The sequence below is a fragment of the Eriocheir sinensis genome, chromosome 19 (assembly GCF_024679095.1).
Source record: "Eriocheir sinensis breed Jianghai 21 chromosome 19, ASM2467909v1, whole genome shotgun sequence".
Taxonomy (NCBI): Eukaryota; Metazoa; Arthropoda; class Malacostraca; order Decapoda; family Varunidae; genus Eriocheir; species Eriocheir sinensis.
The window spans coordinates 156,773-181,661 of record NC_066527.1 but is presented as its reverse complement, the minus strand read 5'-3'; the positions used below and the strand labels follow the sequence as shown (position 1 = coordinate 181,661).

The following is a 24,889-nucleotide window of genomic DNA, read 5'->3' as shown; positions in this document are numbered from 1 at the left end:
CTTCTTCTGTACTATAAACCTAAGGAAACACTCATTAGAACCCGAATAACCTCCTTTTCGGCCTTTGGAATTAGTTGATGTGAGGGGTTGGAAGCGTCTGACAATAGTACTGACCTTAATTAGTCAAACTGTCTCTAGTGTTGTTATTGTGAGACTGGACAACATCGGCGCCACAACACAAAAAGTCGGAGCCCAAACACGCCAGCTCCCGGGGTCCTTGATGGGTCTTGTCCCGGGACGTAAGTGGCGAGATGTTCCCGAGTGTTCAGTCATTCCGTTTGATGCAAAGCGACGGGAGAGCGCCGACCATTACGGCCATTATCATCAGCGGCATCACCACCGTCAGCTCTTGCCAAAATTATTACTATTCTCCTTGTAGACGCTTTCTCCTGCTCCTCCTCCTCCTCCTCCTCCTCCTCCTCCTCCTCCTCCTCCTCCTCCTCCTCCTCCTCCTCCTCCTCCTCCTCCTCCTCCTCCTCCTCCTCCTCCTCCTCCTCTTCATCCTCCTTCTCCTCCTCCTCCTGAGTAGCCAGCTATCGATCGGGTGCACACAGCGGCGAAGCGGTGCCGTGACCTTGCTGGGGCAGGCGAGGTGGCGGGGCGAGGTGTTGGTGGCGAGAGGGAGGGCGAGGTGTTGGTGGCGAGGGCGAGGTGCTGGTGGCGAGGGCGAGGTGTTGGTGGCGAGGGCGAGGTGGCGAGGGTGAGGGCGATGTGTTGGTGGCGAGGGCGAGGTGGTGGTGAGGGCGAGGTTTTGGTGGTGGGGCGAGGGTGAGGGCGAGGTCTCGGTGGTGAGGGCGAGGTTTTGGTGGTGGGGCGAGGGTGAGGGCAAGGTTTTGGTGGCGAGGGCGAGGGCGAGGGCGATGCGTTGATGGCGAGGGCAACGCATATGTGGCGAGGGCGAGTTTTTGCTTTTACGAATACGGAATCAGATTAAGGAAAAAACAGAAAAAAAGAAAACAGTCCGAGGAAAAATAAATAGACAAATAAAATAACAAAAATAAAAAGAAGGTCAATATCAGTTTGGGGGAGGGGGGGGGGGGCGGGGGAGATGCAGGTGTCCCTTAGACTTGTGATTTATTTCGGTCTATCGTTCGTCTTTTGTTTCCCCGTTTGTTTAATTTTTTCCTCTCATTTTCCGTTTCTTTTAGTTTCTTTTCTCGCTCTCTTCCTTCCTTTCCTTTTTTCTACTGTGTCTAGTGTTTGGTCTGTCTGAATTTATTTTTTATTTTTGTCACTATTTGCTTGCTTGTCTTGATACTCCTATCTTTGAAGGAGTTTAAGTCGTAGGCAGGAGGAAATACAGGCAAAGGTAGGGTAAAGGTGGGAGCATACACTATTAGCTGCGCGATGCCACGGTGCTCATCTCCGTACCCTTTGCCCTTGAGTCTGTGGCGAGAAGAATCCATTACCTTGGGACACAGGGTACCAGTTTACCATCCCCAGGTTTCCCCAGGTACCCATTTATCGACCTGGCCGGGATTCGAACCAAGGCCCGCACATTCGTCGGTAGGCACGCAACCACTTCACCAGGGAGCCTCGGGAAGGGAGGAGGGTGGAGGCATTAGTCAAGGGGAGAGGCGAGGGTGGGCGACTGCACTGTCTGCTACACGGTGACCTGTTTTTTGTCTCTCGTCTGCTGCTCTCCTGAAAAGCCGCTTAACACCTGGCCTGCTGCGGGGGGGGGGGAGGGGGGGGGGGTGCAGGTGTCCCCTAGACTCGTGATGCATTTCGGTCTGTCTTTCGTCATTTTGTTTCCCCGTTTGTTTATTTTTTTCTCTCATTTTCTGTTTGTTTTAGTTTCATTTCGCTCTTTTCCTTCCTTTCATTTTTCCTGCTGTGTCTAGTTTTTGGTCTGCCTGAATTTGTTTTTATTTTTGTCACTTTGTTTGCTCGCCAACTTCTCATGTTTGTTTGTTTGCCTGTCTGTTTGCATGTCTGTCTGCTATTTGTTTCACTCTCTCTCTCTCTCTCTCTCTCTCTCTCTCTCTCTCTCTCTCTCTCTCTCTCTCTCTCTCTCTCTCTCTCTCTCTCTCTCTCTCTCTCAAAGTAGTAGTAGTAGTAGTAGTAGTAGTAGTAGTAATATGTTTAGGATAGAAGAGTGAAAAGGTGTGTGTGTGTGTGTGTGTGTGTGTGTGTGTGAGAGAGAGAGAGAGAGAGAGAGAGAGAGAGAGAGAGAGAGAGAGAGAGAGAGAGAGAGAGAGAGAGAGAGAGAGAGAGAGAGAGAGAGAGAGAGAGAGAGAGAGAGAGAGAGAGAGAGAGGATACATCTTTCAGGAAGTAAATTATGTTTTAGTGAGTATGTAGAAAAAGTTTATATATATGCCTGGAATTTCCGTGGCAATCAAGAGCAACAATAGGCAGCCTCGCAGAGCCCGGAAAGTTTTCTGTGTCCTCGCTGGTTTTCTATGACTTGGCGGGGCAGACCCAAGCCTTGTGAGAGACTACACGCCGCAGGTTACTCCCTCCACTGAACACTTACAAATTGGTAGTGGTGATTGTTTATTTATGATTAGTTTTTGTACTGTAAGGCTTTGGATGCCCCGATAGTGTTCTCTGGCGACCCGAGGAAGCTGCTGGGAGGCTCGGCAGCAGAGTAGGACCAGTGGGAGTTATCGGTACTACACCTGGGTCGGTATTCTCAAACGCTTCCACCTCTCACATCAACTACTTCCAGAGGCCGAAAAGGAGATTCATCGGGTGTTTATGATTTTTTTTCACGACCATGGTATTGAAGAAGGGTCAAACTACCACCAGGGTCATTAAAGTACCCCGGGAAATGACCAAAACGCCTACGAAATCCTTGTCAAATGTGTGCTTAGGCACCGAAATGTTAAAGAGTACGGCTCCAGAACAATTAACGAACCTACACCATACAACTGTTCACTCTTACTGTCTTTCCTTCTCCCCCTCCTGTACCTTCACCACTGACCCACTTCCTCTCCTTACTGTACCCTTGATTAGAAAATAGACTATGATTCACGACTGTAATCTTTTAACATCAGTCCTCTCCTTGCCCCTCATATCTTTAAAATATATATTAAACCTTATTTGTCGAAATCAAAAGAAAAACTGCTGCATTATTTGATTGATTTAAGGTATGTGTGTGTGTGTGTGTGTGTGTGTGTGTGTGTGTGTGTGTGTGTGTGTTAAACATATTATAGCTTACTTTCATACTTATTTCCTCATTAAACAGTTTTTCATCATTTGAATGTATATTGATGTATATTTCCGCCGCATGGCTGCCGTTCACTTACCTTAATAATCCATATATTACCATTAGTATTTTTTTAAACATTCATTCTCTCATTATCTTTCTTAGAACACACACACACACACACACACACACACACACACACACACACACACACACACACACACACACACACACACACACACACACACACACACACACACACACTTACATCATGGAGCCTCCAGTAATATTTGTGTATGAATTCTTTTTTATGGTTCAAATACGCCAGCAAGACCCGGAAATTGTTGCCGATGCCTATCTCAAAGCCAGCAACGGCCCCGAAGAGAGAGAAAGAGAGAGAGATTACCATGAGGGATCTTGTAATGCAAAAGTTGTTAGCATAAAGGAGTGAATGATGAAGAGGCGAGGCTTTCCGTGTTGATCGCTCACTCTTGAAATCCAGCCCTGCTCGATGCTAGATCTCCCTCACGCTACTCACCCGATGTTCTGTTCAGCAGGACGGCTCGATGTGGGTACTCTCCGGGCGGGGCTTCGTTGCCATTGATTATCCTCTTCCCTTTGTTGGTCACAGTGCCGTCGAGGGAACCTGTTGAGCCTGGACCACTTGTTTGCTGGTGCAGAGGGACACTTGTATAGGAGCCACGCCGCAGTCTTCTCCATGGGATACGAGTGGCGGGGACGGGCAGGGCGATTCTTAAGAGTCGCATTGTTAAACACTTCGGCGCTCATGTTCACATAAATGACATGACATTCGTAGGAGTTTCGGGCATTTCCAGGGGTAGTTTTATGACCCTGGTGGTAGTTTGACCCTTCTTCTGTACTGGAACCTAAAGAAACACTCATTAGAACCCGATTCATCTACTTTTTGACCTTTGGAAGCTTTTAATATGAAAGGCGAAGGCGTCTGAGAATATCAACCTAAGACTGCGTGGTCAGCGGCAGGGTGGATAGAGGCTTTTTTACTGTGACATAAGAGGGAAAGGTCGAGCTCTGTTTCAACAATCCTACTGTGAGCGCTGGCTCCATATTGTCAAACGTCTCAGGCTCCCATTACGACTGTCTCTCAGGGCCACAGAGAGAATCAACCGGATTTTCTTGGGTGATATTCCCGTTCATGGCGTAGAAGTTGTGTAAAACTATCACCTGGATCACAAAACATTTCCTTTTTTGCCCTTTGAAAATAGTTGGTGTGAGGGGCGGCAGCGTCTTATGATACCTACCACAGTCCAAAGGCTTACTAATAACACGCTGTTCCCATAAGGCCATTGATACCCACGGCTCCAACACCTGGGAGCACACTACGTCACCTGAATTCCTTTGTTGACCTAGCAAAGGCAGCGAGTCGGAGCAGCGAGGCGATGTGTGACACTCACCCAATTCGGGGTACAGGTAACAATAGGCGATGAGGAACTTAAACCTGGTCTTGAAATGATTAATTAAAGTGATTTTGTTTATTACAATACAGTAGTGGTAGCAGTATTAGTAGTAGTAGTGGTGGTGGTGGTGGTGGTGGTCGTCCTCCTTTTCCTCTTCTTCTTCTTTATTCTCTTTCTCTCTCTCTCTCTCTCTCTCTCTCTCTCTCTCTCTCTCTCTCTCTCTCTCTCTCTCTCTCTCTCTCTCTCTCTCTCTCTCTCTCTCTCTCTCTCTCACCTCCCCCCTCCTGTACTACCCTCATAAAAGAACGAAGGAAGGGAAGGGAAGGGAAGAACAGAGAAAGAAGGCCAAGGGAAGAGTCAGGTATTCTTTTCTCTTTACAAAATAATACATTCAAGCATTCATACCCTGACTGCATCCATCACTCCCTGCATTATCCTCATGAAAGGACAAAAGAAGGGAAGGGACACGCTGAGACATTGGATATCCGGAGTGTGTCTCTGTGTGCTGCCTTGAAGTGTTTCCAGAAAAAGTCTAAAATTTCATCATGTATTTTTTTTTATCGGAGGGGGGGGGGGGGGGTGTTGAACGTGGCAAAGGAAGGGAAGGGAAAGGCTGAGACACTGGAGAGACGGAGTGGTTGCTGCCTTCAAGTGTTCCCAAAGAAATGGTCTAGAGTTTCATCGTGCGTATTTTTGGGAAGAGTTGTACGTGACTGTGCAACTCATACCCAGTACCTCGTGTGCGGCGCAGGAATATTTTTTGCACACCGCCACTCACCTGTCCTTTTTTATTGAGTTAGCGATTAGCGGGCTGTTTCACTGATTTTTTTTTTTTTTTTTTGCCCTTGAGCTGCTTCCGTTATTGCAAAAAAAAAAAAAAAAAAAAATAGGCTTGTTCTCGCGGGTTCGTCGGTGGCTGGGGTCTAAACTGGGAATGGTGTATGTCAGTGGAAAAGCTGAGCGTGAAGGTGCGAAGGGTGGCCACAAGACGGGTTTAGGATGTACAAGTCTAACCAGTACTTTGTTTTTACCTGATGTAAGTGCCAATGAAACAGCTGACTGTGAACGTGCGAAGAAAGGGTGGCCACAAGACGGGTTTAGGATGTACAAGTCTAACCAGTACTTTGTTTTTACCTGACGTCTGTGCCAATGAAACAGCTGACTGTGAACGTGCGAAGAAAGGGCGACCACTAGACGGGTTTAGGATGTACAAGTCTTACTTCAATACAGTAAAACCCCGATTATCCGAAATGGAAGGGGGGAAGCCTCTTTCGGATAAGCCGATTTTTCGGATAATCCGGATTTATGGCCGCCATTTTGATCGCCGCCATTTTGATCGCCGCCAATTTGATCGTCGGCATTGTGGCGTTGCGACTGCCGCCGACTGACGATGTAAACAATGAAACCAAACAAACACACGCTACGCTAAACAAAGTAGTACGCTTAAAACATGTGATGTAAATGTTTTATTGTATGTTTGTCTGTGTGTCTCCTTGTCTGGACCAGTGTATGTTGATACTTGTGAGCGTTGCAGATCTGAATTGTGAATGTTGCAGAGTGCGATTGTGAATGGTTGTGCAAGCTTGCAAGTGTGACCTTGATGCATCGTGCAGGTGGAGACACAGTATGATGACTCATATTATCGCGCAACTCGTATGTTGGAAGGGGAATGTGGCATGGAGTGGAGAGGGGAGTCGTGTTTGTGTCGTTGTCTTGAGAGTACGGTGTGAGAGTAGTCGTTCAGTAGTTTGTGTTCGTTCGCACCTACGTCCTTGCTGGGGCGAAGGTGCGGACGTGGTGTTGTTGAGAGTTTGTTTAATGTTTTTTGTCTAATACATTGATCTATTCGTTACAAGCTATTTCGGCAATACGTATTAGAAAGCATATTCATTTTAACTGTTCTTATCAATTTTAAATGTGTTAATATAGTACATATGTAGTTACTTTTATTTATTTTTGATGTTTTATAACGTTTTAGTATAGAAAAAAAATTTAATTGCATTATCCAGATCAATTTCGGATAATCCGGTTTTTCGGATAATCCGCTTTCGGATAATCGGGGTTTTACTGTACTTGGCTTTTACCTGACACATGGTATATAAGAATAGTAAACAGTAAATCCTTTTTTTATAATTTGTGAACATCATGTACACGATACAGTTAGTTTCTGTGAGCCAAAACTGTACAGGTGTCGGTATTGTGGCTGGAGATGGCGGAGACCCTGCAGCAGTGCCTTCTGCGTCCACTGAGTCGCAGCGGTGCTGAACGTTGCCGCCCGAGGGAACGCTGCGGCTCCAGGGTCAGCGTGGTCCAGGCAGGCTGCGGCCAGTGCTGCAGAGTAGTCCGGCCTGTTGCGTGTGTCTCAGCCTTCATCCTGTTACCAGTCAGTGAAGTTTATGAGCCTCGTGTGTCCTGTCATCCGCCAGCGTCTGTCGGTGTGCGACAGCCGCCTCGTTAGTAATAGTCACTAAGTGAAGGCCTGTGTACACCTACAGGGCTCGTCACACTCGTAACATTGGCTCGTGGCGGCATGACGTGCACGGTGCGGCACACGTGGACGCCGTCACGATGCCTTGCCCCGTGGGGCTACGGCGGGAGCTTCCCACAGTCTCGTTTACACTATGCAACACCACGTTCCATGGACAAGGTTCGGCCGTCACTAAGTGATCGTGATGCGCGGAAACAGTAGTGTCTGGAAGTGCACAATCGTAGTGAGGGTTGTGAGTGTGATGACGCGGATCATAACAAGACACCGCCGCGTGAATTCGTCGTCCTCACGACGTCGTCCGGTGTTCGTGGGTGTGGCGGCTGGCCTTGGCAGCGACGGGGTGGTGAGGACCTTGGCGAGGCGACGCGCTGCTCCGAGAAACCAGGTCAGGGCCAGCCAGCACCTGAGCTTTGTGGCCCAGGGTGCAGGAAGACGTGAAGGCCTGGGCGGCAGCGGGTGTGGGCTGCTCAGCGCGCGGGCAACAGCGGAACCATCGGCGGGGGCGGCAGCATCAGCAGCAGTAGCAGGGTGCCCAGCAGGAGCAGGCTTGCTGGCGGCGAGGCGCTGCCGCCCAGAGCCCGGGGCTGGACGGCGGCGATCTTGTTGTCTGGTCAGCGCGACGAGGGAGGGTGAGAGAGAGCAGGATGAGGCAACACAGGCAGCAATGGTTTGCGTCATGGCCTAACAGTCTTAATAGTTTAACAGGACTTGCTTCTAAAAGGCTGTATCGTTTACCTGCCGTTATATGCTTGGAACTCGTTTATTCTTGCATGAATCGATGAATAAATAATTTACCGTCCAGGCAGTCCTCCCAGATGGTCCTCTTGGTAGTGTTGAAATATTATTCATATTAACAAAGAAGTCAATTAAGTCACTGTCTAACTGTGTGGGGAGGACAAGAATTATATAAAGAAGCAGGTTTTGTGTTATCACGTACAGTGTGTGTGTGTGTGTGTGTGTGTGTGTGTGTAATTCATCAGGGCCTGATCACGAGTTGGACTCGCTTTCGTCAGCAAGTACCCTCCCGACGAGAGCAAGTGCTCATTATCGTCGATCTCTGGGTACTGCCAGGACCTCATACACCACACCCCCAATTCCCCTTGCTCGAACCGCCGCCTGTTTGGCCGTTAAGCCTCGCAGCGCAGCGCTCTACAGATTGAGCCACTGTAGCGGTGTGTGTGTGTGTGTGTGTGTGTGTGTGTGTGTGTGTGTGTGTGTGTACAGGCGTCACCACACCCACTGCATTACCTTCCGTCACATACACGAAGACGGACGCGGCCTCCGTGTTGGCGGCGGCGCACGTGTAGTTGCCGGAGTCCTGCGGTCGCGCGCCGCTCACGGTGAGGTGCGAGGTGACGGTGGGCCCCGCCTCCACCCGCACCTCCACGCCGCCCCGCCTGCGGTCGTAGTTAATCATGCGGGAGTCGTGGTACCAGAAGATGTACTGCGGCGCCTCGGGGCTCTGCGGCAGGAAGGCAGCATTAGACACGTGCGCCAAGGCACTCACGGACAATCACAATTAATTACAAAGCTTACATGTGCTACAATTACTAAATTATCATTACATGCGCCCGACCTCTGATCCTGCTCATGTCTCCACTCCGGCACCCGCCTCCCCACCTCTACACACACACACACACACACACACACACACATGCTAGCACAGTCTCATCCACTTCCCACCATCACCGACTCCTCTGCCATTGTGTTAGTACTAACCCCTCAATCGCCCCCCCCGCCACCCCCACCCCCACCAGCACGCCGTCAGCCTCAGTGCCACGTGCATTTATGAGATCGTACATTACAAACTTTGCGTTAATGCCTTTCCTAATGGAGCTATTAGTTTCATGTAAAAAGTTGCAAATATACACTTATGAAATTAAAAAGTTTAGACTTTTCGCGTCCTCCGACCGTAACATTTTTACGCCGTGAATTTCAATGATGATTCATTGTATAATTTTTTTTTAACTTAGCACAACAACTTCCACATTTTTTTTCTTTTTTCCTGAAATGGACTAAACGACATCCCGGCCTTCGTTGTCTCCGTTCCGCCGCACGAGTCGCGGCAACCCGGCGGCCTGCCCTCAGACGCTATAGACAGGGACAGAAAGGCCGATAGGAAAAAGATTATTGCGGCAGTCTGTTCACCCCAAAAAATATATATCAAAAGGGTACTAGTGTGTGTGTGCGTGTGTGTGTGTGTGTGTGTGTGTGTGTGTGTGTGTGTGTGTTTATTTACCCATTTGTATTTACCTATTTGTAGTCTACCGGCCCCGAGCTAAGCTCTAATAGTCCCGTCTCCATATCTACAGTTATCCAGTATGTGTGTGTGTGTGTGTGTGTGTGTGTGTGTGTGTGTGTGTGTGTGTGTGTGTGTGTGTGTGTGTGTGTGTGTGTGTGTGTGTGTGTGTGTTTGTGTTTTTGTTTGTGTTATAATCAAACAGCCTTGACTCGAGCGCCTGACTGTCACTGTCTCGCCCAAGATCAAGGTGTCGCCTATAAAAATAAAAAAAACGTGCTTGCGCCGGGGGGGGGGGGGGGGCCCCGGCGGTGCTCACCTGTTCTATGAGGCAGGTGAGTGAGATGGTCGACCCCGCCTCCACGTGGTGAGTGTCGCGGCCGGGGATCATTGCCCTCGGTGTTGCCACCTCCAGGTTCACTAGGTGGGACTCCAGGCCCTCCCCTGACGACACCTGTGGGGGGGCGAGGAGTGTTGATGAGTCTCACAGGGGTAAGGGAGGTAAGGGCAGGGCGTGAAGGTAAGCACGGCGTCGATCGGCCAAGACTGGCCTCGTCCAGCCAAGGCCCCGCCAGCGCGACGTCCTGGCTCAGCCCTCACTCACAGTTTAGCACGAATAATCAGCTTTAGAGGCTCCATGTGGACACAAGACAGTGTTGGCACGCGGCCGTGTGCGTGTCGTGGTGAAGGGAGTGTCTACAGCAGGTCGCATGCCTGGCGGCGCCTCGGTGCCTGGCTCATTGACTCTGTGACCCGTGGAGTATCGGCTCCGCCACTCACCTGACACTCGTAGGTGCCGGCGTCGGCAAGCTGGACGTATTTGATGGCCAGCGTCCACTCGGTGCTGCCCTCGGGATGGTGCACGGCGAAACGCTCCTCCCGCGTGTACGTCTGCATGCCCGACGTCAGGATGTGCCAGTCCCGCCGCCGCACCCACGACACCTGAAAGGCAAGAGATGTTCCTGAGCCTCCCTTGTGAGGCGCCACAGCCCCGGACAGGAGGGGAGGCAAAAGCCTCACCTTAGGTCTGCCGCTGGATAAGAACAACAAACTGATCGGCGGGAGGGCCTGTGTCGCAGGCACCTGGTGACACTGGGAGCTAAGGCGGCAGAGAAAGTGTCACATGAGATAAAAAAAAAAAAATCATGGATTCCTGCCGTAGCTAATGCAACACTTGTTAATTACAAATGTAGATTTTCACAGCATCGTCTCTGTATAAATGTATCTGGAACAAAAGTGACTTGAACTGTTCTCCACCAAACTACAATTCAGCTCCTAACATCAGTGTTCATGCTTGTGGCCAAACACGCTCCCCACCCCGGAGGACGTCCGCGCCAACTCGGGTGCTGCCTCCAGCGCCTAGGCGCGTGCCGCCCCGTGCCTCACCTGGCGCTCCGAGGCGAGGTCAGTCCTGCACGGCAGGAAGACAGACGTGCCCAGCTGCGTCGTGATGTTGGTGACGCTGGTCTCCTCGGCATCGGTGGCGGCAGCGACCGCGACGCTAGGAAGCTGCTCGAGAGCGGCGGCCGAGGCCGGCGGGTCCAGCGTGGCCGCGGCGTGTGGCGGCGGGGCAGTGGTCACCCACCGGGGCTGGCGGCTCGCGGCAGCGGCGGCGGCGGCAGAAGCGGCAGCGAGTCCTGCCGCGAACACGCTAGTTAGTAGGTGTAGAGCGGTCCTCACCACCCACATTCTCTCTCTCTCTCTCTCTCTCGTGCGCGCGCACACACACACACACACACACACACACACACACACACACACACACACACACATACATACAGTCACACACACATTCGCCAATCTCTGTCTCCCCTGAGTTGACATTAGTCCCCCGCCGACCAACCCACCATCCGGAGAGGCAGCGGCGCCCGAGCATAGAGTCCCACACAGCAGCAACAGAAGCAGCCACACATGTCCACAGACCATCTTGGGGACCTCACGGGCAGGGTGGTCATGGGTTTCCCTTACGAGGGCGATGGCGGGGCTCCGATCCGTTGGCGCGCCGACCAGCTGGGGAGAGGAGGTTGTGTTAGTAATGGTGGGGAGTGTATTAGCAGTAGTAATAAAGTAGTAGTAGGCCACAAGAGAGGTCAATTTCGGTTTGATTCTCATGTCTTTTTTTTTCAGGAGGCAGCAGAGAGGGCGGCCAAAACTGAACGTCGTCTCCTTACAACATGACGGGGTGAGTGTTATATTACTTTTATCGTATATTCTCATTTTGCTATCGGTGACCTGAGAGGACATGCCGGCTTAGTGTGCGAGTGGCTAAGTGTATGAGTCGCTAAATGTATGAGTCGCTAAGCGTATGAGTCACTGTATATACGTACGTAGCCACAAGTCGTAGAGCAGGTTAGCGACACTATTCAAACCCTGTGTACCGTGCGGTCACTTGAGATGAATGGAAATGCACGGTGGCATATCCCTATGTGGGTGGCGGATAGAGATTAAATCGGGGTAAAAAATTGTAGCCCAGGTTCACGACACTCTTCAACATCTCTGGTTCATTTGGCGCAGGGTATAAGCAATGACGGCCCCAAACACTGCCTCACCCCTGGTTGTGCATGCCCCCGAGAGCGCTCCCAGCTTCCCCCTGCACCAATCGCGGCTCGTAACACAGGTCGATATTTTTAGACGCTTCCTTCTCTTACTCCAATCATTTCTAAAGGCCAGAAAAGAGGTTAAACGCCTCCTCATGCGTGTGTCTTTACGTCCATGGGGCAGAAACTTTGTCAAACTACCCATGGAAATGCCCACAGCGCCTACGAAAACTTGTTAAATGTTTGTGCCCGGGCGCCGAAAGGTTTGAAAATACGACCTACAGAGCGGGCCATTTCTCAGGTCAGACGCGTGACGGAGTTAGACGAGGAAACTTTTCTCCCCGCCGCCTAAGATAAGAACTTGAATTTCCTTCACCATTTTACAGTGGGATTGGAAACTCGCCTTTTTTTTTTTTTTTTTTACCAAAATTCATGCAGTTATTGTGAAGACCAAGACGACACTACTTAGAAAATGGAATGACGGGTACCTTGTGTGTGTGTGTGTGTGTGTGTGTGTGTGTGTGTGTGTGTGTGTTTACAGCAAAGGAAGCAACTCAATGGCAAAGACAAATTAAGAAAACAAAAAAGCCCGCTAAACATGACCATTATAAAAAAGAGTAGAGAAGAGTGGCCAAAAGAGAGGTCAATTTCGTGTGTGTGTATGTGTGTGTGTGTGTGTGTGTGTGTGTGTGTGTGTGTGTGTGTGTGTGTGTGTGTGTGTGTGTGTTTACGTGGCCTCGTGAGCCTGCGTGTATATGTGTTAGCGTGCGTGTGGGCGGCAAACAAAAGCACTGTTAATACTAGTAAATACGGCAACACACATTTATTTCCACCTCAGCACACAGCGGAGTCAGCGGCGGGCATGCAGGCAGGCAGTGGAGGGCGCTGTGAACGAGGAGAGGCAGGGAATGTGACAGCGGCCTTAATCAAAGTGGACAATGCCTTGCCGCCTCGAACCACTAGCTTAGTCACGAGGATGTGTTGGCGAGGCGTTAGGTCAGCTGGGAGAGAGACAGGATGAGACACGGAATCAACTTGGACACCCTTAAACATTTCGCCTCCCCAGCACACACATTTGACAGGGATTTCCTAGGAGTTTTGGGCATTTCCAGGGGTAGTTTTATGGCCCTGGTGGTAGTTAGACCCTTCTTATGTACCGTGAACCTAAATTAACACTCTTTAGAACCCGATTGGTCTCCTTTTCGCCCTTTAGAATTAGTTCGACGTTCAAGCACATTCATTTGACAAGGCTTTTGTAGGAGTTTTGGGTATTTCCAGAGGTAGTTTAATGACCCTTGTTGTAGTTTGACCCTTTTTCTGTACTGTGAACCTAAAGTAACACTCATTAGAACCAGATTGATTTCCTGTTCGGCCTTTGGAAATCGTTGATGCGAGAGGTGGAGGCGTCTGAGAATACCAGCCTTAGCCATCCTTAACCTCCTCGTCCCCTCCTCTCTCGCCCCCCTTCGCCCCACTCCGCCGTCTCGCCTTTCAGTCTAGTGTCTGTGACTGTTCAGTTTGCATGGCGGATTCGCGGGACATTGAGCATGACACGGTTTAAGGGTTGCTTTGTGTTGGAACCAGTGTATTGTCTCGTGTCGTGTTGTGTTGCCTTTGTGTGTGTGGGTGGGTGGGTGGGTGAGTGGGTGTGGGTGGGTGTGTTGCGAAGTCAGCACGTATTGGAGGGTCATTGTTCGATATCCAAGGTGCACCAGTCCATTCATACTCGGGGCGACCAACACGGCAGGTCCACAGCTATGCGTGAGGCGGGCGACCAACACGGCAGGTCCACAGCTATGCGTGAGGCGGGCGAACAGTGCTATGTAACCCAGACGTCCGATAGTCACATTTTGTTACATGTTGGGGTCCTCGTCCTCCACCAGTACAGGCCGCCCGCAGTGTTTTTCTGACTTCCTTTGACTCATTTCTATTTTAAGCGTTACTACCCATTTGGCCGCTTCTTAAGAGTAAAAAGGGCTGTAGGCTTCCTGTAGTCCGGTATTTAGCAACCGACTTTTAAAGGAAGCGTCGCCCCTGTCTTGTTTACCGCCCACTCCGAAGAAAAGAAAATGTAGTAAGAGTTTAAGGCAATGAATTATGCATTTATCGATTTAATGCAGGAGGTGAGAAGCAGTAGAGTGGCTTGAGGTTTAAAACGAGGAGGATTCAGGAAGTAATGAAGTGTACAAATATTGACAGGCGAGGAAATGACGATGAAAGCACACAATGGAAACACTAACGTCGCGGGTTACGTATTTATCGACTTATGGAGGAGGTGAGAAGCAGGAGAGTGGCTTGAGGTTTAAAACGAGGAGGATTCAGGAGGAAATGAAGCGTACAAATATTGACTGACGAGTAAGAAAGCAAACAATGGAAAACACTGGAGTCGCGTGCAATGAATTACGCATATATCGATTTATTGAGGAGGTGAGAAGTGTGTTAGGTTCAAAACGAGGAGGATTCAGGAGGAAATGAAGGGTACAAATATTGACTGGCGAGGAAAGGACGATGAAAGCACACAATGGGAAACACTAGCGTCGCGGGTAACGCCTCGCTCGGGAAACAAGAAACTCTGTGAAGGATTATAATGAACTATTTGGCCGCCCCGTGAAGGCTCGCGCGGTGTTTGTTCTATATTATTAAGGACGAGTTGCTAATGGAAGGAAAAGTCACGAATCAGGGAAGGAAGGAAGGCGGCGTGGAGCGATGAAGGACTGTAGAGATATTATTATTATTATTATTATTATTATTATTATTATTATTATTATTATTATTATTATTATTATTATTATTATTATTATTATTATTATTATTGTTATTATTATTATTATGTGTGTGTGTGTGTGTGTGTGTGTGTGTGTGTGTGTGTGTGTGTGTGTGTGTGTGTCCCTGCATTATAAACGAGTTATGCCGTGAGGAAAAAATACACACATCCACCGCTCTGCAAAATCACGGGTAAAAAAAAAATAAAAAAATCGTATGGAAATGTTTGACCAGCTTCATAAATCGCGTAAAAATGAGTTGATACCTCCATTTTTAGGGGGGAGTAGGCCTGCCAGGGAAGGGGTAGGGGGTGGGGCGGAGGGAAGGGGATGGGAGAGGGGAGTTGGGAGGGAGGAGGAGGGGATGGGAAAAGGGAAAATAAGTGGGAGAAGGGGATAGGAGTGAGGGAGGGAGGGAAGGGGGAATAGTTTTTGTAAGGGGAGGATAGTGTCTAGTCAGGGAGAGGAGGGGGGCGAGGGAGGGGTAGGAAGGAGAGGAGGGAAGGGGGCTAGAATGTTCAGGGGAATGGTTTGGTATTGGGTTAGGAGGAAGGGAGGAGAGAGAGGGAGGGAGGGAAGGAAGGAAGGAAGGAAGGAAGGGAGGGGGGAGTGGGGTAATTTTACTTTAAAGGAAGGGAGTTGTGTCTGGTCGGAAGGGGGAGGGGGTGCTGGGGAGGAAGCGGAGGGGGTTTGTATCGAGTTAGAAGGGAGGGAGGAGGGAGAGGGGGAGAGGGAGGGGCGAGGGGGGGGGGCGGGGGAGAGAATTTTCAGGCAGTTAACATTTGCAATTATTTGATTTAACTGTCGGGAAAGAGGAGAAAAAAATGTGTTGATCAAGTTTTAGTGTGTCGACATTTTGTGAACGAGGACGAATTAGCGACGCTTTCTCTCTCTTTTTTTCTCTCTCCCTCTATCTATCTATCTATCTATTTATCTATCTATCCATCTATCTATCTTATCTATCCATCTATTTTTTATCTCATTTCACCTTCTACCGTCTTTATCATCATTGCTTTTCTCTCACCCTATTCTCCTTTGCTCCTCTCTCTCACATCCCTCTCTTCCCCGTTCCTCTCCCTCCTTCATCATCCGGCTGTCAGTCCACCTTCGCGTCCCCTTTTCACCCCTCTCTTCGTGTTTGACTGTTGACTAATGTGATGAATAATGCTTCTGCTATTGTTATGATTATATGTACTGTTGCTTCTCCTGCTTATCTGCTGGTTAGTGATGCTGGTGGTGTAGTGGTGGTGGTGGTCGTGGTGGTGTGACTGAGAGATGAAATTGCTCGGAAAGGTTAAAGGGAGGAGGTGAAGGTGAGGGGTTAATCAAGCGTGTGTTGAAGGGGAGGAAGTCATGGAAAAGTTCGTACAAAAAGGGAAAGGGGAAGTTGGTGAAGAGGAAAGGTGAAGACGGTAAGGCTAATCTGGAGTGTGTGTGTGTGTGTGTGTGTGTGTGGGTGTGTGTGGAGGAGTAGCAGTGACGGCCTCCACAACCTCTCTTCCACCACCACCACCACCAAGCAGCACTATGCTCTCGGTCGCTGATTTAAGATCAATGTTCGGCGCGGCGTGATGTGTGTGTGCTGCGTGCCGGGATGTGGCTGCGTGTGTGTGTGTGTGTGTGTGTGTGTGTGTGTGTGTGTGTGTGTGTGTGTGTGTGTGTGTGACAGGCCTTAAGGAACGGGTAGGAGGCAAGCAGCGGTGTTTGTGTCTCCCGGAGATGTCTTGCAGTCCGCCAGACACAGCACACAGCACACAGCCTCCGCCTTGCCCCTCGTGTTGGTGCGTCTCGGAAGTGTCACGCCGCACGCCAGACACAGCACACAGCACACAGTCTTTCTCTCTCGTGTTGGTGTCTCTTGGAAGTGTCACGCCGCCCTCCGGACACAGCCTCCGCCTGGCCCCTCGTGTTTAATAACCCCGCGCCGCACGTCCCGGCCAGCCAGGCGCAAGAGGCGGATCTCGGTGACGGATGTTCGGGCGTGAAGCGTCCTGTCGGGAATACAAACATGCGCATCCCGGAATGAACGTCTTCCGGCCTCTCCGTCACGCCCGCCTCGACGTGTGTGTGAGCCGCGGGTATCCCGTCGCCGCGGCTCATCCTTCGTGTACTAGGCTCGTGATGTCAGGCCTGAACCACCTTCGATGTGATGCTTCGTAACCTTTAATAACAACAGACCCAACGTGAAAGAAATCACGTAAATTTTATACAGATAGGAGAAGAAACTTGCTCCTCCTGACATGGCAAGTTTTATTTTGTCAGTCGCCTCCTCCTCGGTGCTGTGCATGATAAGCTCACTTTTTCTTTGTAGTGTCGCAGACTGGAGTAACAGTGAAGGTGACAGTGACGTTCTCCAGCATGAGCGAAGTCAGAAAGAGGGAAGAAGTGGAGTCAGAATAATGCAGACTAAAGTCACCAATACACTGGATGTTGTACCGCGTTGTGTAGACTCCTGGTGAAGGACAGACCGCTTAGGACGCAGGTCGGAGGGCGGTCGAAGCATGCAGGAACTATTGCCTCAGGATGGCCAGTGTCGGTCCGCTGTGGGCGGCGCCCCGCAGCTCGGAGGCTGAAGCCCAGTGAGGAGTGAGCGGCCCGACGGGGCCCTGCCAGCGGCCGGCATACAGCTTCTCTGTTACGCCGAGGCTGGAAATTAATTACACTGTCGCGGAAATGAAAACTAGAGCTTCCGGAAACGCTGTGTCTGTGTAATATTAACTCCCGGGGTGGCGGCCACCCAGTGCCGGGGGATGGAGGGAGAGGGGCGTCGCCACAATCACTGCCGACACAACAGGGGACGGACAGACGCATGATATGCATTGCAGCATCTGACGCGACAAATTTTGCCAATAGAAAATTGCGGCGCCTCGACCCCGCCAGTTGTGTCCGGAGGCGCGCAGGGCGGCGCCCCACGCTCTCCTACGGTTCTGTGATACTGTTGTCTTGTTCTTCCGCGCCCAAAACTGCCGCTGAGAGCCCCAACAATGAGTGACCCGGGTAGCCATTATCCCGCCGCATAGGGGAACAAATTAATATCTGAATGTATGAAGACTGATTGTGATTGAGCCGTTATTGCTAAGTTGTGGGTCTTTGCAGTCGCTGTGAAACCATGGAAGGCAGCGGCTGGACATACAAACAGACAAACAGACACAGAAATGAACAAGAGACTAAGGTCGAGAGCGTACGAGGAAGACTGCACAACCACCACCAACACCACTGCCACTCGACACCCTAACTCATCACCCTCTCTGCCACCCACCACCGCCTTCATCACCACTCACCACCACTCACGCACCAACCTCATCACCACCCAAGCACCACTCACCACCACAACCACTCATCACCACCACCACCACCACCACCACCACCACTCACCACCACCTCTCCCTGCATAATAAACGGGTTCATTATCAGCGCAATGCTATTATGAGGGCCCAGAACGCCCCCCTTAAGCACGACGCCTGCCCGCCCGGAGCCTTTAATATGGAGCGGGTAAACAGGCGCCCGAGAGCCAGCCACGAGGACCGCCAGCCTCTGAAGCCCTAATGGAAAGGTCGATTATTTAAGGTCTTCGCCGGCACACACACGAGCCTGTTTGTCCACCTACTTACCTATCTATCTATCTATCTATCTATCTATCTATCTTTCTATTTATCTGCTTAGCTGTCAGTTCGTCCTTGTCTAACTCTTCTTGTTCTTGTATTTGTTCTTATTCTTGTTCTTCGTTTTCTCCTCCTCCTCCTCCTCCTATTCCTTTTCTTTTTCTTCTACTTGCCTTTATTTTCCAACTTTTTTTTTTCCTCCTCTTCTGTTACTCCTCCTCCTCCTCCTCCTCCTCCTCTCGTCTCGTATCTTCTTCACAGGGCAGGTATAGGAAGGAACAACACACACACACACACACACAGATGAGCTAGGCAGCATGAGCAGGCAATAGATGGCCACTATAAACACTCGCCTGCCAGAACAGGCTGGGGGGACACCATCAGACCCTGGGAAGAAGCCTTGGACCGACCATCAGGATCCACCTGGAAGAAGCCTACCGGCGCAATAGGCTGCAATGTAAAAAAACACACACACACACACACACACACACACACACACAACCAGTCAATCTCTCGGGTTGTCGTGCTCATCCACAAGGTCGCACGTCATCGCCTTTCCACACACAAGCATCGCCTGATTGGCCTCGCACGCGCCTCAGATGTGAAGTAGACGACTCTTTTACCCGCATTTGCATATTTATGAGACGTAAAAAAACTATGAGGCCGCCGCAAAGCAAGGAGTCGAGACGCTATTCCGAGCACGCCCAGCCGATGCCGCGTCCTATTGGCTACGTGACCAGACCAAGGGACCGATTGCTTACTTTTAAAATGGGTTCCGGGACGGTTGACACTCGCCTAACGTCACTCCTTCTCACCCATTTTTTCTCCTCCATCCATCTGTCCTTCCCTACGTCCTCCCTTCCTTCCTCCCTCCTTCCTTCCTTCCAAATCTTTCCATTGCTGACTTTTAAAATGAGCTCCGGGAGGGTTGACACTCGCCTAATGTCACTCCTTCTCACCCATTTTTTCTCCTCCATCCATCTGTCCTTCCCTACGTCCTCCCTTCCTTCCTTCCTTCCTTACCTTCTCGATTGGTTACTTTAAAATGAGTTCCGGGAAGGTTGACACTCGCCTGACTTCACTCCTCCTAACGTTTCTCCTTCATCCCTCATTCCTTCCATACTTACTCTATCCTTAGCGTACTTATCTCATTTGTTACTTTTAAAATCAGTTCCTGGATGCATAAGATTTGCCTGCCTTCTCTCTTTCTCCTATTTCTTGTTTCACCCAACTTGTTTCTTCCATCTATCCTTTCTTCCTTCCTTCCCTCCTTTCTTCCTTCCTTCCTTCCTTCCTTTCCTTCCTTACCTTCCCAATTGCCTACTTCTGAAATGAGTTCCTTCCCCATTTCTCCTCCTCCATCCATCCATATGTCATTCCTTCCTTCCTTCCTTTCTTCCTTCCTTCCTTCCTTTCCTTCCTTACCTTCCCAATGCCGACTTCTAAAATGAGTTCCTTCCCCATCTCTCCTCCTCCATCCATCTATATGTCATTCCTTCCTTCCTTCCTTCCTTCCTTCCTTCCTTCCTTCCTTCCTTCCTTCCTTCCTTCCTTCCTTCCTTTCCTTCCTTACCTTCCCAATTGCCTACTTCTAAAATGAGTTCCTTCCCCATCTCTCCTCCTCCGTCCATCCATATGTCATTCCTTCCTTCCTTCCTTCCTTCCTTCCTTCCCTCCTTCCTTCCTTCCTTCCTTCCTTCCTTTCTTCCTTTCCTTCCTTATCTTCCCAGTTGCCTACTTCTAAAATGAGTTCCTTCCCCATCTCTCCTCCTCCATCCATCTATATGTCATTCCTTCCTTCCTTCCTTCCTTCCTTCCTAACCTTCCTTACCTTCCTCATTCCTGACTTTTAAATTGAGTTCCTGGAAGAATGAGATTTACCTGTCTTTTCACTTTCTCCTCCTCCTCCTTCTCCTTCACCTTTTCCTCCTCCTCCTCCTCCTCCTCCTCCTTCATCCAGCCATCTGTCTTCCCTTCCTTACTTAATTCCTTGCTTTCCTCCCTCACTACTATACTCCCCCTCACACACTCTCCTTCCTCCTCCTCCTCCTCCTCCTCCTCCTCAGGGGTCAGTGCTGGGACCCATACTTTTCATCATATATATCAACGACCTAGAACTTGGATTAAAATCCAATCTTTCAAAATTTGCCGACGACACAAAGGTGGGTGGGAAGGCCCTCACGACGGCAGACTGCGAAATTATCCAGAGAAACCTGGACCTGATCACTCGGTGGTCAGAAAAATGACATGTCCTTCAACACTACCAAATGTAAAGTAATGCATATCGGATCCAGAAACAGCAACCACACATACCACATGGGTGGCGAACCACTACATGTAGTGCAAGAAGAAAGAGACCTCGGGGTCACCATCAGCAGTGACTTGAAACAAACAAAACACTGTAAGTCCGCCTGTAAGAAAGCCAATACAATGCTTGAGTTCATAGCGAGGAACTTCGAATACAAGACGCCGGGAGTTATGTTATCCTTGTATAATTCGCTGGTAAGGCCCCACCTGGAATACGCCGTTCAATTCTGGTCTCCTAATTACAGGAAAGACATTGAATTACTTGAGAGAGTACAGCGCCGCGCCACGAAGATGATACCATCACTGAGGACGAAACCCTATGAAGAGCGACTCGAGCGACTCAACCTTTTCACGTTGGAAAAGAGACGACTGCGGGGAGACATGATACAAGTCTTTAAGTACCTGAACAAGCTCAGCAACGTTGATCACTCCAAACTCTTCACGCTACAAACCAACCTGAGAACAAGAAACAACGGAAAAACAGTTCAAGCAAAGCGATGCAATACCGACATCGGCAGGAGTTATTTCTCGAATAGAGTTGTTCGCCACTGGAACAGCCTTCCTGCATAAGTGGTTAGCGCAGAGACCATCAACTCCTTCAAGAAACGCATTGATCGCCACTTTGCTGCATCGGGAATGAACTGAACGTTCCCAAGAGTAGATACACAAGTGCTTTAATCCTTCCCTGCAAGCCACTCCTATGGCAAACGGATTGATTAAATCACTGAACGCAGGCAGCTTAGTAATGAGCCAACAGGCTCTCTGCTGCCTGCTAGTCCATGTTTCCATGTTTCCTCCTCCTCCTCCTCCTTCATCCAGCCATCCGTCTTCCCTTCCTTACTTAATTCCTTGCTTTCCTCACTCACTACTATACTCCCCCTCACACACTCTCCTTCCTCCTCCTCCTCCTCCTCCTCCTCCTCCTCCTCCTCCTCCAGCCATCCGTCCTTCCTTATTTAATTCCTTGCTTTCCTTGCTCACTACAATACTCCTACTCACACCCTCCTCCTCCTCCTCCTCCTCCTCCAGCCATCCGTCCTTCCTTATTTAATTCCTTGCTTTTCTTGCTCACTACAATACTCCCACACACACCCTCCTCCTCCTCCTCCTCCTCCTCCTCCTTTTCCTCTTCGGGCAATGGCGGCGCCGGTGTGTCGCTGGGGACCGCTGCACGCACGCCATATTGCAGCCAAAGCGTCAAAGAGAGTCGGAGAGGGAGCGGAGCGGCTTAAGGCTCCCTAATGCAAGATCTTAGGGGGCGAGGACGAGGCCGCGGCGTTACACAGGTTCATTTATGCGTCACCAGCACGCGGCGCCTCAGATCGCGGCTCAGACCTCAAAGGAAGGCGAAGGGAAGCGCCGCCGAAGAGAACTCTGTGATGTGGGTGGAGGGAAGGGGGTGATAAGGGCCGAGGACACTTCACATTGCCGTATTTAAGTGGCTATGTACCGATGGCAAACACCTGCCTTGGCATTCCACGTTTTAGAAGCTTCAACTCTTCCTGAAAGGGGACTAAAGCATTTGAAAGCCCGACAAACACCAGCGATGAGAACCCTGTGATGTAAGGTGAAGGAAAGGAAGACGTGGTGAGGGCCGAAGACACCTTCATATTGCCGTATCTATGTATTGGTGTACTAATGGCAAACACCTGACTCTGCAATACACGTTTTAGAAGCTTCACACTATTTCTGGAAGGGGACGAAAGGAACTATAACCCCGGCAAGCACCAGCGATGAGAACTGAGGGCGCGCTAAGAGACGAGCACACCGTCATACTACCATGTTTGTGTGTTGATGTACTATTGGCAAACACCTGACTCTGCAATCCACGTTTTAGAAGCTTCACTATTTCTGACCCCGGCAAGCATCAGCGATGAGAACTGAGGGCGCGCTAAGAGACGAGCACACCGTCATACTACCATGTTTGTGTGTTGATGTACTATTGGCAACCACATGAGTCTGCAATCCACGTTTTAGAAGCTTCACACTATTTCTGGAAGGAGACGAAAGGAACTAAAACCCCGGCAAGCACCAGCGATGAGAACTGAGGGCGCGCTAAGAGACGAGCACACCTTCATATTACCGTATTTATGTGTTGATGTACTATTTACAAACACATGAGTCTGCAATCCACAATTTAGAAGCTTCAAACTATTTCTGGAAGGGGACGAAAGGAACTGAAAACCCGCCAAGTACCAGCGATGAGAACTCTGTGATCTAGGGAGACAGAGGACAAGGACTGCTTCATATTGCTGTTTTTGAAGTACTAATGTAATGGTACCAAACACCTTACTCAGCAATCCACGTTTTAGAAACCTCAAACCATTTCTGGAAGGGAACGAAAACCGCTGAAAACCCGCCACGGCAGCTCCAGGACACTCCGGGACCCCTCATTAATTAAGTATTAGGTAATGCAGGAACACTCATCCCTTCCTAGTCGTCCAGGGCTTCGGAGTGGTGGGAAAGGGGCGGCCGAGGCGAGGGCGAGGCGCGGCTTCTAACTCACTAATGCAGGTTAAAGGGGCATCCTGGGACGGCCCTTTACAAGTACTGGATAATGACGTATGGGTGAGAGGGGGCGGCCGTGGCGAGGGCGAGGCGCTGCTTCTAACTCACTAATGCAGGTTAAAGGGGCATCCTGGGACGGCCCTTTATAAGTACTGGATAATGACGTATGGGTGAGAGGGGGCAGCCGAGGCGAGGGCGAGGCGCTGCTTCTAACTCACTAATGCAGGTTAAAGGGGCATCCTGGGACGGCCCTTTATAAGTACTGGATAATGACGTATGGGTGAGAGGGGGCAGCCGAGGCGAGGGCGAGGCGCTGCTTCTAACTCACTAATGCAGGTTAAAGGGGCATCCTGGGGCGGCCCTTTATAAGTATTGGGATAATGTCTACCTCTCACGCCTCGTTGCTTACCTTTAAAATTAGTTCCCGGATCCCTGACACTAACCTGACTTCACTCCTCCCTCTCCTCCATATATCTGTCCCTCCTTTCTTTCTTTCCTCCTTCCTTCCTTCTTTCCAGCCGTCCTTCCCTCCTTCCTTCCTTCATTCTTTTCTTCCTTACCTTACGGGCGTTAGGGAAGGGCCGAGACGCGGCTGTTAACCCACTAATACAGGTTTAAGGGACATCTTGGGACGGCCCTTTATAAGTATTGAGATAATGACATAATATTCCTCACGCCTCATCGGTCCAGGACATGAGGGAGGTTGAGGGCTGAAGACGGGCGCTGGAAGGGTCGGTACGCGGCTCTAAATCCACTAAGGAACATCTTGGGACGGCCCTTTATAAGTACTGAGATAAAGATGTACTACTTTAATCACATAAAACCCTCACGCCCCATTGGTTCAGGACATGAGTGAGGTTGAGGGCTGCAGACGGGCGCTGAAAGGGTCGGGACGCGGCGCTAACCCCGCTAATGCCGGGTAAGGACATGGGAGGCCGATAATCCTGGCGCGGCGCTCGGCAATGATCCGCGAAAGACCCCGAGCGAGGCTGATCAATGCTTTCTGGCTTTCTCTTAAAGGTTATCAGGCGACGGCGGTGCAGGAGGGCGAGAGGCGGGGCGAGGCGAGGCGAAGCGAGGCGAGGCTTGGGTCGATAGCTTTTCACGCTGATCAGGAAACGAGAGAAAAGGAAATTACCGACGGAGGCGATGACGGCTTTCTCCCCCGCCGCCGCCACAGCCGTCCTCACCACCACCACAGTCATCACCACAAACACCACCACCACTATCATCACCATTACCACCACAATTTTCATATTACCATTACAATCATCATCACCTTCACAATCACCACCACCACCACAATCACCACCACCACTATCATCACCACTACCACCAATCATCACCACTACCATTACAATCATCATCACCTTCACAATCACCACCACACTATCATCACCATTACCACCACAATGTTCACATTACCATTACAATCATCATCACCTTCACAATCACAACCACCACCACAATCATCACGACTACCATCATAATCATCACCATTACCATCACCACCACCACAATCATCACCATTACCATCACCACCACCACAATCATCACCATTACCATCACCACCACCCCAATCATCACCATTACCGTCATCACCTCAACCATAGCCGTCCTCACCATCACCAATACCACAAACACCACCATTGCCATCACCACCACCATCACCACCACAATCACAGTCACCACCACCACCAGGAACGAAGAATAGATTAGTTAGTTATAGATTGGAATAAGAAAAGCACCAAAAAGACGAGCAAACAAGTTAATAAAATAAATAACTAGAAAATAAAAGGAACGCAGATAGATTACATAGTTATAGATTGGAATAAGGAAGGTACTAAAAAGACGAGC

At 50.0% G+C, this 24,889-nt stretch overlaps 1 protein-coding gene and 1 long non-coding RNA gene across 2 annotated transcripts in view; one reads left to right on the top strand and one right to left on the bottom strand.

Moving 5' to 3' along the window:
* Positions 1–24,889, top strand: part of LOC127000476 (uncharacterized) — a 139,016-nt gene that overhangs the window by 14,513 nt on the left and 99,614 nt on the right. The window contains exon 2 of the long non-coding RNA XR_007754072.1: positions 11,444–11,498. This is a non-coding gene — a long non-coding RNA (uncharacterized LOC127000476). The remainder of the gene's footprint in view (positions 1–11,443; positions 11,499–24,889) is intronic.
* The window catches only part of LOC127000474 (hemicentin-1-like), a 59,123-nt gene continuing 40,937 nt past the window's right edge, over positions 6,704–24,889 (bottom strand). The window contains exons 2-7 of the mRNA XM_050864190.1: positions 11,164–11,326; positions 10,703–10,953; positions 10,097–10,258; positions 9,636–9,770; positions 8,326–8,539; positions 6,704–7,684 (exon numbers count right to left, since the gene is read on the bottom strand). Coding sequence (XP_050720147.1) covers positions 7,545–7,684; positions 8,326–8,539; positions 9,636–9,770; positions 10,097–10,258; positions 10,703–10,953; positions 11,164–11,242 — 981 coding nt within the window. The 5' untranslated portion in view covers positions 11,243–11,326 and the 3' untranslated portion in view covers positions 6,704–7,544. The remainder of the gene's footprint in view (positions 7,685–8,325; positions 8,540–9,635; positions 9,771–10,096; positions 10,259–10,702; positions 10,954–11,163; positions 11,327–24,889) is intronic.